Source organism: Aedes albopictus, chromosome 2 (genome assembly GCF_035046485.1).
Source record: "Aedes albopictus strain Foshan chromosome 2, AalbF5, whole genome shotgun sequence".
In the NCBI taxonomy this organism is placed as follows: Eukaryota; Metazoa; Arthropoda; class Insecta; order Diptera; family Culicidae; genus Aedes; species Aedes albopictus.
This window is the reverse complement of record NC_085137.1, coordinates 242,940,073-242,956,771: the sequence shown is the minus strand read 5'-3', so window position 1 is coordinate 242,956,771 and position 16,699 is coordinate 242,940,073. Positions and strand designations below refer to the sequence as shown.

The window sequence follows — 16,699 nt, the reverse complement described above, 5'->3', positions numbered from 1 at the left end:
GAACCATAACACGTATATACTAGTATGGGACACGCTTGTATGGAAAAAATAGATCCTCGCTCCAGGTGCTTTTTTAGATCCCATTTAGGTCCCATATGAACTGTACAAAATTTCAGCGCAATCGGTGAAACTATAATTTAGCGCAAGCGGTTCAAAGTTTACATAGGATTTACTACGGGAAAAGTTACACTTCCAAACAAAAAATCCCAGAGGTCGCCCCTTGTCTCCTTAATTCAAATCGATCAACGTTTCTTGTAGAAAAATCAATTATGAAACTTTCCTTCGAAGACCGCAAAACAATTGGATGCTTGTGGAAAAAGTTATTGATTTATTACCGATGAGTGATCCAACGAACGGCTTTTTGTTTTGTTTTATCAGCAGCACTGCTGTTGCCGTTGCTGCATGGGGTGGCGGGTGGCATCACCACCCCCAGAAACAGCAGCAGTCAAGGCAGCAGCTACAGTGCTGCTGATAAAACAAAACAAAAAGCCGTTCGCTGGATCACTAATCGGTAATAAATCAATAACTTTTTCCACAAGCATCCAATTGTTTTGCGGTCTTCGAAGGAAAGTTTTATAAATGATTTTTCTACAAGAAGCGTTGATCGATTTGAATTAAGGAGACAAGGGGCTACCTCTGGGATTTTTTGTTTGGAAGTGTAACTTTTCCCATAGTAAATCCTATGAAAACTTTAAACCGCTTGCGCTAAATTATAGTTTCACCGATTGCGCTGAAATTTTGTACTTTTCATATGGGACCTAAATGGGATCGAAAAAGTCAACTGGAGCGAGAATTTGATGTTTGTCCCATACTAGTATATACGGCAAAAATATCATTTATAAATGATCAAACATAAAAAGTATAATTATACTGCTATAGTTAAAAATTATATTCATCCACATTTAAATTTGAAGTTTGACCGCTTCAATTCAGGGCCAAAACAACAACACTTTTCGCGCCAATCAAAAGCATCGGGAAAGTTTTCTGCTAAATCGTGTGAAGAGCTGTGAAGGTATCTTTTATTGTAAATTACTTGAAAAAATACTGTTTAAACATTTATTTTTGGTCAATTTCAGTTGAGCCATATCGAAAAGCAAGCAGTGAAGCAGTGATCTCAGCGATGACAAAACCAGATCTGCGTCTCCGGTGAAAAAAAGGGAGTCAAGAGATGGCCCCGAATATCGTTCGTTTTACCCAGACTATACGCCGTGCGATTTGTTCCGACCAAGACAAATACAAGCGAGAAGGGGCTTGAAGAACCGCCAAGGACAATAAAACCCAAATCGGCCACCACAACTTACTCCGGACAATGATGACGTCCAGGAAAACCGAAAGCTGTACAAGAGCAGCCGCGATGGCAGCCACCCAGGAACCCCTGGCCGAGGAACGAGTAGTGGCCTGCTAGGTCTACTAAGTCAAGCATTCTCGGATACACCGTAACGACATGAAAAATGCGCCAAATACAGCAAGCGCAGCCGGAAGCCCAACCACGAACCTCCGACCTGAGCCAATGGACCAGTAAAACATTTATGCAAATCAGTCGATCCGTACTGAAGTCACTGTGGTGTCTATATTAAGTTATTTTTTTATCGATTAAGATAAAAAATCCATTAAATACTTTTCTTAACCTTAAACAAAAACAATGTTATTTCTTTTTCTATGATTTTGATGTTATTTGAAATTTACACATAATTGTTATAAGCTACTCATGCATAGATATCAAAATACCCACACATAACTTTTATTCAACACCCCAATAATTTTCATATACTGCTAGACATTACTTTTATATGTGGCAGTTTTATAGAATTTATGTTTGCAATCATACTTTTTAAAGGTGATGCCAAATTGCAAAAAATTATGTAGTTTCACACATAATATATATACGGAAAATATCTTCGGTGTACGGTTTGGAACGGAAAATCCGGTTAGAAAAGGATACATATATCACTCCCCTTGGGCAAGGTGGCCACCTGCACTCCTCTATTTTACATAAAAGATGAATTTTGTAAAAAAACAACTTCATGATCCGTTAAAATAAAGTTTATCCGGTTTGTAAACCTGATAAAAAGTACTTCATAACGAACGAATTGAAAAATATCGCCAAATTAGTCAAAAGCATGGATTTTATTACAACTTCATAAAATAGACTGCTGGAGCCCCGTAATACGCCCCTGTTCATTTGCTTCCTCACATTCGAACCGTTTCGGAACAAACGATGACGTCACTCGTTCTTTTTCTGAACAATCAGCTGTCATCGCGCAAGAGTGCGTGCCGATATCTCGCGTTACATTTGAAAAGGGCCTATCCCTAAAATGTAAACAAATCGATTTTGATACCTTTCAATAGCACCCCCCAACAGTAACATACTGTGCAAACATCACCCGCCTAACCGTTAATCTTATCAAAATAAACCCCACCTTCAAAACGGCCGAACATTGCTTTTTTCCCCAATCATTCATAAGCCCGTGCTCCAAATGGGCCAGTAACGGTAAAATTTTGTTTTCATTTGCTGGTCCTCTCGTTTAAAGGGCCGACAACCGAAAATTTTCCGAACGGCTCTCGGCTCGAGCGCCGAGAGAGAGAGTTCTCTCTGTCAAAAACGGCCAAGCCTTGACACGATGTCAACAACGGACTCACTCGGGGGACCAATCCACGCTAAGAAAATTTTAGAAAGACTCACAATAAGGCGTACCCTGGGTGAAACTTTTCAAATTAGCCTAACATGTTTATCTATAATTTTTCATACTTTTTTGATAATTTTTAATTTAAACTTGATTATTGAAGCATAGATACATCTATTCTTGTGTCATTAAAACGAAATGCATGTTGAAAAATCCAAAAATTGTGAAATACGAATAGGAAATGTGATGGAAAATGTTTGCATCGATTTTTCTCAATGTTTACGTTCTAGGGATAGGCCCTTTTCAAATGTAACGCGAGATATGTGTGTGTGTGTGCGCGCGTGAAATGTTTTGCTTTTTTTGTCGTCCCTTTGCTTGTGTTTGGAAGCGAAGTGAGATTCTGTTTATTTTTATTTACATTCTCTCCATCTGGGCATTCGCATCACACTGCTGGTGGTGTGGTGGGCAAATCGCGCAGTAGTTAGTTCGAAAACAGACACGGGTTACGACGCGAAAAGTAGGAAAGTATCAGTGCAAAACAGTGGCAGAATATCGATATTGGCTTCTTCGGTAGCAAAATAAAAATAATTATTGGGTATTTAAACGCGATTGTTTTCGGTTTACGTTCTGCAAGTTTTCGCTTGTACCAATTTCGGTTCAGCCCGACGGTCAGCATCTTTGAATAGCTTTGTGCAGTGAGGATAATCGATTGCAAAATCTCGTCAGCGGGATCGGTGAGTAATCGGAGGAAAAAATGTCCGATGCACCATCATCTTCCGTGGAATTTCGACGAGAAGGGGGATCAACGAATGATCCGCCGGAAGGTTGTCGTTCCCGATCGGGGAGCAGCAGCAGCAGCGGTAGTCTCGTGGGCGAAGCTGAAGAAGATTACTGCGAGAACTCTCCCTGGGTGTTCATTCCGGAACCGATGTTTACGAAAATCTTCCTCTATCTGGAGCCCCGGGATATGCTGAATGCGGGCCAGACCTGCAAACGGTGGAACAAGCTGAGCCGCGACGACTACATATGGCGCAAGTACTTTCAGAGGGAATTCAATGTGGACACCAACATTGGATTGAAGCCAGGTAAGTCGAGGCCTATTTTTGGTATTATTGTATGTTTGAATCGGGCAGCGGGGCAGCAGTGCGATGATGGTGACATAATTGCGTCTTGCTTGCCGTTCATGTGTGAAAAAGCTGAATTCACTTTCCGTTTCGTGTTTATTGCGCATGGGTAGAGGTTTGCGGATTATTATTGACGGAGCACGTGAATACTTACTATTTTTATATTTTTTATACATATTTTTCATATATTTTTTACAATTGGAATTTTAGAAAAGTTTAATCTTGTTGAACAAAAACAAAATAATAATACTTTGTAATGATTTTTATTTCCATCTATCTATCTATCTATATATATCTATATATATAAAAATAAGTTTGAATTTCCTTTGAGGCAACAAAACTAAAGAACGGCTGAACCAATCAGTATGACTCCGGCACGGTTCGGTTCGTATTCGTGATGACTATGTTTATATGTATAACAAGTTATGAATATCACCTAAAATTGAAAATTGTTGTTAAATTACTGAAATTGTTACGAACGGGGCAGCAATTCAAAAAAATCGCAATAAAACCAATCTAGAGTGCGGTGCTGTAATGACCCCACAACAGTTGTCGTACAACCACACCCAAAATGGCAGTACAACGCCTGCCGGGACAGCTAGTTTCCAATAAATTCAACACCAATCAATTGGGTTTTTAAATTAAGAAAAATGTTTTGATTTTTTGATTTTATACGAAAGAGCACCTTTTTCTGAGCCACCATTATTTTTTTCAGATTTTTAGAACTTCATTTTGGCACCTAAAATTGATTTCGAAAAGAATTTTCGAAATCACCTTTTGACAGCTGGCCAACTGCTTGACAGCTCCGCCCAGTACAAAATGCGACGAGGGGTGATTCGACAAATCGCCCCCATACAAACTTCAAACTGATTTTTAAATAGGTTCCCGGGCACAGAAATTTATGAAAATTTGGATTTCGCCTCAGTTTTGCATGCAGATTCTGAATATGGGAATTATCTCAACACCGCTAAAGAAGCCAATTATTTTGATTTGATGGTTAAACAATGTTGTTTTTTACCCTTCTTACACCCATAGGAAGAGTATAAATACCGCTCGAAAACACGACTTTCTATCCGAGGCCCGCAGGGCCGAGTCTCATATACCAATCAACTCAGCCCGATGAACTGAGCAAATGTCTGTGTGTGTGTGTATGTGTGTGTGCGCGTATGTTACAAAAAAAAGTCACGCACGTTTCTCAGCCGTCTGATATCCGATTTGGATTCTCTTAGTTGCAAATGAAAACTACAACATCCTAGTAGAACCCTATTGAATTTTGTTACGATCTCACATTTAGTTACCGAGATATCTTTCGAAGAGTACTTTGAAGTAATATAGGTTAGCTTTTTGAGAGATTTTTGACATTTAGCATATTGATGAATATCTCAGCCCTCTGTTGACCGATTTGAGTTCTCTTGGAAACAAATGAAAGCTACTACATCCTAGTAGAACGCTATTGATTTTTTTTCGATTGGACGTTTGGTTACCGAGATATCTCTCGCAGAGTATTTATGAGTCATACATCTGAAATTTTTAAGATTTTTGACCAAGTGTATCATAATAAATATTTCGGCCGTTTGACAATCGATTTGGGTTCTCTTGGCACCGTATGAAAGCTACTGCATCCTAGTAGGTCGCCCAGAAATTTTATTTAGATTGGACATTTGGTTACAGAGATCTTTCGAAGAGTACTTAGGATTTATACAACTAAACCTTTTGAGATTTTTGACCAAGTGTATCATAATAAATATCTTAGCCAACTGTCAACCGATTTCGGTTCTCCTGGTACCAAATGAAAGCTATAACATTCTAGTAGAACTCTATACAATTTCATTAGGATTGGACATTTTGTTACCGAGATATCTTTCAAAGAGTACTTGGGAGTAATACAGGTTAACTTTTTGAGAGATTTTTGAACAAGGGTACCATAATAAATATCTCAGCCGCCTGTCAACCGATTTGGGTTCTCTAAGCACCAAATGAAAGCTACAATATCCTTGTAAAAGGCCCTGAAATTTTATTTCGATTCGACATTTGATTACTGAGATATCTTACGAAGAGTATTTCAATAAATTATTTTTTTTTATTTTATTATTATATTCACTTGTTGCATGAGTTTTTAACCATTATATGGGAAATTATTTTTCAATAATTAATGCTGACCTCATATATAGTGTATACTATAGCAGGTTATTGTTTTCAACAAAATTATAAATAACAAATTACAAATAAACAGGAATTTTATGAAAACTAACAATATGTTAAATGAAAGCTTAGAATTTATATATTGTGGGAAAAATTCAAGAACCGGACAGCCAAAATAACTAGCTAATGCCAAAACTGATTAACTTAGTAGATATATAATTTTTGTCCTTTCTACACCGTAACCATGAGTACCAAGTACTTCGGAGCTAATTTATTCGACTGTGTTACGCAGAACAGAGTGCGATTAATTTGAACACTTAAGTAATTTGAGCACCCCTGTGAATATCCCAGCAATTGTAAAGCTAGGCGTAGAACAATGCTGTTATGAGCTAATTTGTAAAACCAGTGCGGAGATGTATCTCGAAGAGGATGGCAGCATTTGTCTGCCCAGCTAGGTTACCGAATTAGTAAGTACATAAATGTATGTGTGTATTGAATGATTTTAAATAAATGTGCCCGTTTTAGCTTTTTAGCTGACAAAGTTAAATATGTGTCTGCTGTATGAGTCGGTACGATCTCTTCCACCCTCATCCGTAACAGACTGATTAAGAGATATTAGACAAAGTGTATCTCGCTTTCTTATCAATTTGTTAATCGATTCAAGACCTTTTGGCAGTTATTTAACAAAAGATACAATATTCCAGAATATGTAAGCTATTTTTTAAAAAAAAATCACACAAGATTCTAGAAGGTGTCTGGCATTTCTGGTAGTTTAGTCCATGGTCCATGATGCTATTTTGGAAACCAATCCACTAGATGCCAAGTCCACAACATTTTCTAGAACTTTTGGTCCATCACACAAAATAAATATGTTAAGTACAAATATACAATAGTTTTAATAAGTGTAAGAAGGGTTCTGTTCACCATAGGTGACCATAGGTGGATTAAATCGGGTTTTTTTTATTGTAAAAGCTGTACAAAGTACTTACCCTGACATAATTGCAACCGTGTTACTTTGCTTCTGGTTCCATCTTCTTTGTCTCTATTGTTCAATGTTCCTCCAGTTTCTCCCAACGTCAATGTGATCAAAAGTTATGTAGTGGAGTGTACCTGGTGTGATGGTTAAAGTACGTGACTATCACGCTGAGGACCTGAGATAGAATCCCACTGAGCATGAGCATGAGGATTGGTGACCGTACACTTCGTAGTCGCTACTCTGTGATTGACCTGAGCTAGCGAAATTCCACAGAGAACCAATAGGCTTGGGGCGTGGGATTTGTTTCGAGAGCTCAAACTTTATTGGGTCAATAACGGCACTGGCTACATCCTTTCGGTCTACCAAGGAAGGATTGGAATGTTAGTTCGACAACCGTAGCTACTAGAGGTTGTATGTACTACTGGACCTTCCACAGTTGTCACGGGAAGGAGTTTTGTTAGTAGGGAGGGGTTGATAATTGCATAGATCAAGGATAAACTTTGGTAAGCGATGCTATGGGAACGTTCATAAATTACGTCACGTTAAAATTGACAATTTTCAACCCCCCCCCTCCCCCCTATGTCACACTTTTTGTATGAGACCTTTGAAATTTTTGTATGGGTTGTCACACTTTGCTGAACCCCCCCCCCCTCCCCCCTCAAAGCGTGACGTAATTTATGGACGTTCCCCTATCCATGCAACCGCACAGTATACACACAAATGTGTCACCTCACAATTTGGAAGAATGGTGAGACCATTAAAATTTATGGAATGAACAAGATTTTGCGACACCTAGCAATTGGGATGACCGGTGAACCAATATGCTACTTTCCATGAATTCGATATAGGATCTGAGACCATTTGGGCAGGAGCACCCATCTTGGGCACCTGATGCTACAACTCAGTCAATTTTGAACCGATTGACTTGATTTCCGAGACACGATCAGATACTCACTAGTATGGGACAAACATCAAATTCTCGCTCCAGTTGACTTTTTCGATTCCATGTACACTCCCGTTCAAAAGTTTGGGGTCACCCCCTCAAAAACATGTCATTTTTTTAAGCCCATATCTCCGCCAATTTGCGTCCGATTTCAAAACTCTAGGTTTCATTCAAAAGATAATAAGTCAAAGAAACTTTGAACATGATTTAAAAGAAACTTTTTCAAAAAATTTTGTATGTAAACTTAACCCAAAGTTGCCAAATTTTCTAAAAAATGAATATAAACTTACGGCAGTGTCGCTGGAAGTTGGGTCGACCAAATTTTAAAATGAGAGCGGTAATATGACCCATTTTCTATTAGCTTTCAACTGCTTTTTACAGAACTTAGCTAAAAAATCTTGAAAAAAAGTTATTAAGTAAATTAATCCTTGATGTCATCGACCAAAAGTTTGGGGTCACCCCTCAAAATGCTGTATCGGTCAAAAGTTTGGGGTCACTATCGTAAAACATGGAAAAGTGATTTGTTGATATCTTTGTCATCTTTCATTCAATTTTAATTCTTCTTGGTTTATTTGAAACAAAATGAATGATACTTATTGCATAGACATTGAACCACACATATTTGTTGAAACTTACATACTAAAACTTAACGTAAAGTTGCCTCATTTTTTGAAGCATGGTAAAATGTGCTAACTTTACATAACATTTTTGTATACAAAAATCGTTAAATACGTTAAGTTGAAGACATCAAACATAAATTTAGTTAATTATCCTTGAAATGAGCCAAAAATACTTAAAATTGAACTATAGATGACGAAGATATCACCAAATCACTTTTCCATGTTTTACGAATGTGACCCCAAACTTTTGGCCGATACATCATATTGAGGGGTGACCCTAAACTTTTGGTCGATGACATCAAGGATTAATTTACTTAATAACTTTTTTTCTAGATTTTTTAGCTAAGTTCTGTAAAAAGCAGTTGAAAGCTAATATAAAATGGGTCATATTACCGCTCTCATCTTAAAATTTGGTCGACCCAACTTCCAGCGACACTGCCGTAAGTTTATATTCATTTTTTAGAAAATTTGGCAACTTTGGGTTAAGTTTACATTCAAATTTTTTTGAAAAAGTTTCTTTTAAATCATGTTCAAAGTTTCTTTGACTTATTATCTTTTGAATGAAACCTAGGGTTTTGAAATCGGAGGCAAATTGACGGAGATATGGGCCTAAAAAAATGACATGTTTTTGAGGGGGTGACCCCAAACTTTTGAACGGGAGTGTAGGTCCCATATGAACTGTACAAAATTTCAGCGCAATCGGTGAAACTATAATTTAGCGCAAGCGGTTCAAAGTTTTCATAGGATTTACTATGGGAAAAGTTACACTTTCAAACAAAAAATCCCAGAGGTCGGCCCTTGTCTCCTTAATTCAAATCGATCAACGCTTCTTGTAGAAAAATCATTTATGAAACTTTCTTTCGAAGACCGCCAAACAATTGGCTGCTTGTAGAAAAAGTTATTGATTTATTACCGATTAGTGATCCAACGAACGGCTTTTTGTTCTGTTTTATCAGCAGCACTGCTGCTGCCGTTGCTGCATGGGGTGGCGGGTGGCATCACCACCCCCAGAAACAGCAGCAGCCAAGGCAGCAGGTACAGTGCTGCTAATAAAACAGAACAAAAAGCCGTTCGTTGGATCACTAATCGGTAATAAATCAATAACTTTTTCCACAAGCATCCAATCGTTTTGTGGTCTTCGAAGGAAAGTTTCATAAATGATTTTTCTACAAGAAGAGTTGATCGATTTGAATTAAGGAGACAAAGGATGACCTCTGGGATTTTTTGTTTGAAAGTGTAACTTTTCCCATAGTAAATCCTATGAAAACTTTGAACCGCTTGCGCTAAATTATAGTTTCACCGATTGCGCTGATATTTTGTACAGTTCATTTGGGACCTAAATGGGTTCGAAAAAGTCGACTGGAGCGAGGATTCATTTTTTCCATACAAGCGTGTCCCATACTAATACTCACAGTATCTAGCAATGTTCATAAATTCAACTCAATCGGTTTGGAATTGATCGAGTTACAACAGCAAGCGCCCAAAATAGGTGCTCCTGCCCAAATGGTTCCAGACTCTATTGAAACAAAACAATGTCCTGACACTAACAGTGACGGACCGCACATACAGGAGAATTTATTGAAAATAAAATAAAATTAATGAAATATTTACCGCTTACCCAATAAATGCATTTTAGATTATTGCTGAAAAACTATCTTAATATGTTATTTGACAATGAACTTTTTCAATTGTCATAGTAAAAAGTAGAAGACGAGCTCACCCATTTATTTCCCAGTCCAAGAGTGATGGGTTTGACGATGGCTTATCAAGCATCGTCATATGGTGAGTATATGTTTGTCTCTCTCTCTCTCTCTTCTTGGCGTAACGTCCTCACTGGGACAAAGCCTGCTTCTCAGCTTAGTGTTCTATGAGCACTTCCACAGTTTTTAACTGAGAGCTTCCTCTGCCAATGACCATTTTGCATATGTAATATCGTGTGGCAGGCACGAAGATACTCTATGCCCAAGGAAGTCAAGGAAATTTCCTTTACGAAAAGATCCTGGACCGACCGGGAATCGAACCCGTCACCCTCAGCATGGTCATGCTGAATACCCGTGCGTTTACCGCCTCGGCTATATAAGCCCTATATCTTCCATCTGTTTTCTTATTAAAATATTATCAATTATTGGCGTTAAATCGTGGCAGCTTTTTGAAAATTTGAGATATGCTCACTTGTTCCATATATGTAAACCAGGCTGTCACTAACTCTTGCAAAAGCAAGTAGGTACCTACATTTCATTTGACCAACATGGATTTTTCCGGGTCGTTCCATTGACACAAATTTTGTTCAATTCACATCACACTGCTTGAGACACATTGAAGAGGGCTATCAAATTGATGCAGTCTACACCGATCTTAAATCAGCTTTTGATCGAGTTGAACATCTTATTCTAATATCTAAGATAGAATGATTAGGAGCTCCTCCGTTCTTCATCCGTTGGCTCGCATCAGTCGCATCCTACTTGAAAAATCAGCACCTGTCTGTCGAAATACGTGACGTACAATCGAATCACTTCACAAACAACTCTGGTGTACCCCAAGGCAGTAACTTGGGTCCACTATTGTTCTCAATATTCTTCAATGATGTTTGCTGCCTGCTACCACGTGGATACCGTTTAGTTTTTGCTGATGATCTGAAGATATTAATATCTGGTTATAAATAAACGCAAAGATTGTGTTGAACTGCAGCGGATGGTTGACCTCTTCCAGGACTGGTGCCTTAGGAATCATATGACTTTAAGTGCACAGAAATGTACAGTAATTTCATTCAACCGAAAAAAAAAACGCCAATGACATGGAATTACCAAATCTGTGGTACTCAGCTGTCACGTGCAACTGTCGTCAAGGACTTCGGAGTTCTTCTAGACGCTAATCTAACATTCCGGAATCATTATTCCGACATAATTGCGAGAGCCAACACAAACTTGGGATTCATTATGCGAACAACAAGAGAATTTTCAGATCCTTTCAGCCTACGATCGCTATATTATTCGCTGGTCCGTTCAACACTTGAGACAGCGTGTGTTGTTTAGAGTCCATACACGAATATCTGGATTTTGGGAATGGAAGCTATTCAGGCCAAATTCACAAGATATGCTCTGAGATTACTACCATGGAATGATATTGCAAACATACCGGAATACGAGAATCGATGCCGTCTGTTTTATATGGAAACGCTACGCTTTCGACGGAACTCAATCAAAGCATCATTTGTCGGTAAACTGTTACTAGGAATTAACTGATGCACCGAACATCCTGGAAAAGCTGGATTTTTATACACCATCAGTTAGCTTGCGTGTAAGAGATCCGCTGAGGCCTGAATTTCGGAGAACTGATTATGGATTCAACGAACCCATTACTGCGATGTGTCGCGAATTCAACAACGTGTGTCGTCTGTTCGACTTATCTATCTCGATATCAACATTTGAAAGCCGACCTTAACAACTACCTTAACATGCGGAATATGTGTGAGCAGATAAGATTTACAATCAGGTGAGTATCTCTCCAATGTACCTAGCCCTGAAGAAAGTTGCTTCCTGAGTTTTTGTTTTTTTTTCGGCCTTCAATCAACACTACGAGCGAAAACTACACCTTTATTATGAGCGACAACAACCTTGCGATGCGGAATTGGCTGACTAGTATTTAATTTGTTAAGTTATTTTTTTAGACATTTCTGGAGCTCGATTTGAATAGGTCGTATGTGCTTTTGTCGATATAAAATTCGATCCGTTTATTTTAGTCATTGTAGTAATATGGCAGATATTTTGCAAACTTTTAATGATGGAACAGAAAGCCTGTTTTGTGAGGATTCTGCTGTATGTATCAACTTTGCTCAATTTCAACGGTTTTCGCTATAATAAGCGAATCCAACTGATCGATTTTTTAATCGACAAAAGCATATACGACCTATTCAAATCGAGCTCCAGATTTGACTATTGTTATATAATATGTTTTTTTATATTCTATTGTATGTGATCTTTTATGTTATATTTTATTATTTTATTCATGTTTCTGAAAAGATATGGGGTTTTTATGCCCTTTTGATTGAACTTGGTTCTTTCAAAAGGGCTTTTCCCCATCTTAATTCTCATTAAGAGTAAAGTCAGGTCAGGTGAGGTATAAATAAATAAACAAATAAACAAATTTGCACAAAAGTGCACGCGGTCTATCGCTTCCGAAAGGTACAGCCGCGGTTTTCAATCCCTGTTTACTTCATCCTTATGGGAAATAACATTGCAGCGTTTCCTACGGTGCGGCTGTTCCTTTCGAAAACGATAGACCGCGTGTGTTATTGTGCAAAGCCCCTTTTAAAAACATTTCAATGATCGCGCGGTGTTTACGTTTCAAGAAATCTGACAATACCTAACGCATGAAAGTACTCCTTATAATAAGGAACTTCAAACGCGTTCAAAAGTTATAGCCAAGCCAAAGTACATATTTCTGAATAGCGAGGCCGGCGAGGAATCGAAATGCCAAATCTTTTTTGCATGATTTGTCTGGAAACCACGGAACATTTTGACGTTTTTTTGAGTGAGTTTTAAGACAACGTACATTGGGGACTACGAAGCAAATTACCACAGTTGATCATGTGTGTGAAGCGCCGATTTTTTAACATGGGGAAGCATAGGAAGTAAATTTTAAAATGCTTCTAAAAAATTCAAAACACTATTTAATTAAAAACGGATTGATGTACGGGTTAAGAATCTTCGTTTTTTACACAATCAGTACCTAATCTAAGAAAAAACTTTTTAATCAAAATTATATGCTAAAAAGTTTGCTAATTGAATTTCTCATCACGTACACCAACCCGCTTTTAATTAAATATTATTTTGAATTTTTTAGAAGCATTTGAAAACTGACTTCCTATTCTTCCCCATGCTAAAAAATCGGTCCTTCACGCATACAGTAAACTTTTTCCAGGTGGCAGCAGCGTACCTTCGAACTCTCGAATAGTACCTACACCGCGAAAATTTAAACCTAACTGTTTAAAAGTACTTTCACACTGTCAAATTTAATTAAAATTATTTTAAATATCCCGAATGAGGCAGAGCTTTAATAGAAACTCTTGATATGTTTTCCAGATTTTTAGCAACCGGCTCCATTGTTCGAGAAACATGTTGGGTTTTATATGAGGTTCTACAACCCATTTAAATACATACAGGCTCCTATCGAACAAATGTTTCGGTCTGTGGCCAATTAATATTGGATAAAATAAATAATCCAACAATTTCTCCTAGAATTTCTTTGGAAATTCTTACTTCTTGGAATTCTTCTAGGTATTCCTCTAAAAAAATCTATTGGGATTCCTTCAGGAATTCCAAGTTGAATTTTTCAAGACAATCTTCCAGGGTTCTTTTCAGAAGTTCCTCCGGTGATTCTTCCAGGAATTCCATCAGAGACTTTATTCAGATATTTATTCAGAAATTTCTCATAGAATTCCTCCAGGAGCTTCTTTTGAAATTTCTCCGGAAGTTGTGGTTAGGATTCCTCAAGCAACTCCTGCTGTGATTCTTCCAGCAATTTCTCTTAGAACTCCTCCAAACTGTGGTACCTTCAATAATTCTACTAGGGCAGTTCTTCCACCAAATTTCCCTGGGATTAAAAAAAAATCCCTTCGGTGATTCTTCCAGAAATTTCTTCAATGATGTATACAGGACTTCCCCCAGAGGTTCTTCCAGAAACTCTACAGGGGATTTCTCCAAGAATTTCTATTGGCTTTCCATCATGAATTCCAGCTGGAATTCTTCAAGCAATTCCCATTAGGACTCCTTCAGAAATACTTCTAGGAATTTCTCCTGACATACTTACTTGCTGCAATACTTACGGGAAATTTTCCTGAGATTCTTCCAAAAATTCCTCCTGCGATTCTATCAGGGATTTCTCCAGTACATTTCTACCGATTCTTTCAAGGAGAACTGCAGGTATTCCTTCAGGCATTTGTTAGAGGAACTTCTCTTAGGATACCCCCGGCATTCCTGATTCTAGGATTTCTCTAGGAACAACTTCTATGATACCTCCTGGGGTTCTAGAAATTCCTACAGATATTATAGCTGGGATTCCTCAAGCATTTCCTGCGGTTTTTCCAGCTATTCTTCCTCCAGAAATTCTAACCTCGGTACTTCAGAATCTATGCTACGGATTCTTCTAGAGCTTTCTCCTGTTTTTTTTGCTGCACGCTAACGCCGCTCAGCACTAAAGTGCATAATTTCCAGACTACACCAAAAATGTGTAACCCTTGCACATTCACAAAATCAGCTCCTGTGTCCGCAAAATCGTAAAATTCGTAAAAAAAATTGTACAGCAATCTAGCTAGGTTTACTAGTGACCTTGGAAAACAAAAAATATCGACATTTCGCATCTAAACGAGTGTACGAGCTATTTTTTGAAAATGTGTAACTGTAACACATTTTTGTGTGGTCTGGAAATTATGCACTTATGAGTAGGGCTTACACATTTTAGTGCTGAGCGGTTTTACTGTGTGGGATCTTTCCATAGGCAATCTTCCTGGAATTCCTGAAGAAAATTCTTTGGTTGTCTTACCACGGATTTCTCCAAGCACTCGTCCAGTAATTCTTTCAGAGATTTTATCCAAAGATTTCTCCTGAAATTCCTCGTGGAATTCCTGCAGAAACTCCTTTTGGCCTTCCTCCAAGAATACCTCATACCTCAAACAACTTCTCCTGCGGTTCCTCCGAAAATTCTTACTATGGTACGTTCAGAAATTCTTCTAGTGAATCCTTTACGAATTTATCCTAGCATTGTGGCTGGAATTTTTCCGGCAAATCTTCCTGAGATTCCATCAGAAATTCCTCCTGCGATTCCTTCAGGGCCTTCTCTATAGATTCTTCCAGAATATCTCTACCGGTTTTGCAGGGACTTCTATATATATTCTTTGGATTCCTCCAGGCATTCCTGATGGGGTTTCTCTAGAAATTCCTGTATAGTTTCCTAGGATTTTTGCTGAGATTTCTACAATGATACATCCTAGAATCCTTCTAAGAATACCTCCTGAGATTATTTCTGTGATTTCTTCAAACGCTCTCCTGTGATTCCTCCAGGATTTTTTATCTAAGGATTCTTTCATAAATTTCTCATGGGATTCCTCCAGGAACTCCTCTTGGCCTTCTTCCTCCAGGAAATTCAGCTGGATTTCTCAAGCTATTCCTGCTGTGGTTCTTCCAGAAATTCCTCCTAGGACTCCTCCAGAAATTCTTACTGTAATACCTCCCGGAATTCTTGTAGGGATTCTTTCCTGGAATTTCTACAAATATTTATCATTGGATTCCTCCAGGAACTTGACTATCTTCCAGGAATTCTCCTTCACAAATTCTTATTGTGATACCTGCAGGAATCCCTCTAGGGGTTTCTCCTGGCATTCTTGCTAGGATTCATTTGATTCTTCCAGGGATTTTTCAAAAGACTCACCCAGGGATTGCTGATTGCTCTAGAAATTTTATTCATGAATTACTCTAGAAATTAATCATGGTTTTACTCCTGGAATTCCTCTTGGCCCTCTTCAAAGAGTTCCAGCTGAAAGAATCCCAATAGAAACCTCTAGAGGAATCCCTAAACAAATTTAGGGAAAAGTTGAAATTTCCATTGAAATCCTAGGAGGTGTTACTAGAGAAATCTCTAGTGAAATCCTATTATCCTTGTAAATAATTAAAAATTTACGAAGAAATTATCAAAGAATTTTCCACAATCATCAAGGGCTTTTCTGAAAAAAAAATTGTAAGAATTCCTAAAAGTTATTACCGTAGAATCCCCGTGACAAGTTTTTTTTTCAAATAAATTCCCGAAGGAAATGAAGAAATTTGCCCAATTATTTTCCTAAGGAATTACCGAAGAAGTTCCCAAAGTAAATAGAAGTTTCCAAAATTTCCCAAGAAATTGCTGATGAAATTTCCAAACAAATGTTCAATGCATGTAACATCGGTGTTGCCGAAAGTACTCCAAAATCATGTGCTGCATGAGTTCTGTACATAATTACTGAAGAAATGTAGATGAAATTGTCTAAAGAATTTTCAATAAAATTATAAAAGCGATCTATAAAAGAATTTCCTGTTGAGTTTTTGAAGGAATTGGCGAATGAATTCCGAATAGCATACTTAGATAATGAAAGTCCAAAAAATCGACAAAAATACAAAAAAGTAGAGTGACTGTAAAATGAAAAGAAAAAAAAATGTGATGAAGTTCCCTGAGTCATTGTAGAATGAATTACCAAAGGCTTCACTAAAATAATTCCCAAAAAAAATTCCTGAAGAGTAATT

The 16,699-nt window shown here is 37.8% G+C and overlaps 1 protein-coding gene across 3 annotated transcripts in view; it reads left to right on the top strand.

Annotated features, from left to right (window-relative positions):
- The first annotated feature begins 3,069 nt into the window (after positions 1-3,069).
- Positions 3,070-16,699, top strand: part of LOC115258207 (F-box/WD repeat-containing protein 5) — a 33,834-nt gene continuing 20,204 nt past the window's right edge. For 2 of the 3 annotated variants that reach the window (XM_062851428.1, XM_062851427.1), the window contains exon 1: positions 3,070-3,709. In XM_062851428.1, coding sequence (XP_062707412.1) covers positions 3,379-3,709 — 331 coding nt within the window. In that variant the 5' untranslated portion in view covers positions 3,070-3,378. The remainder of the gene's footprint in view (positions 3,710-16,699) is intronic. The other variant, XM_062851429.1, reaches the window with a different exon arrangement.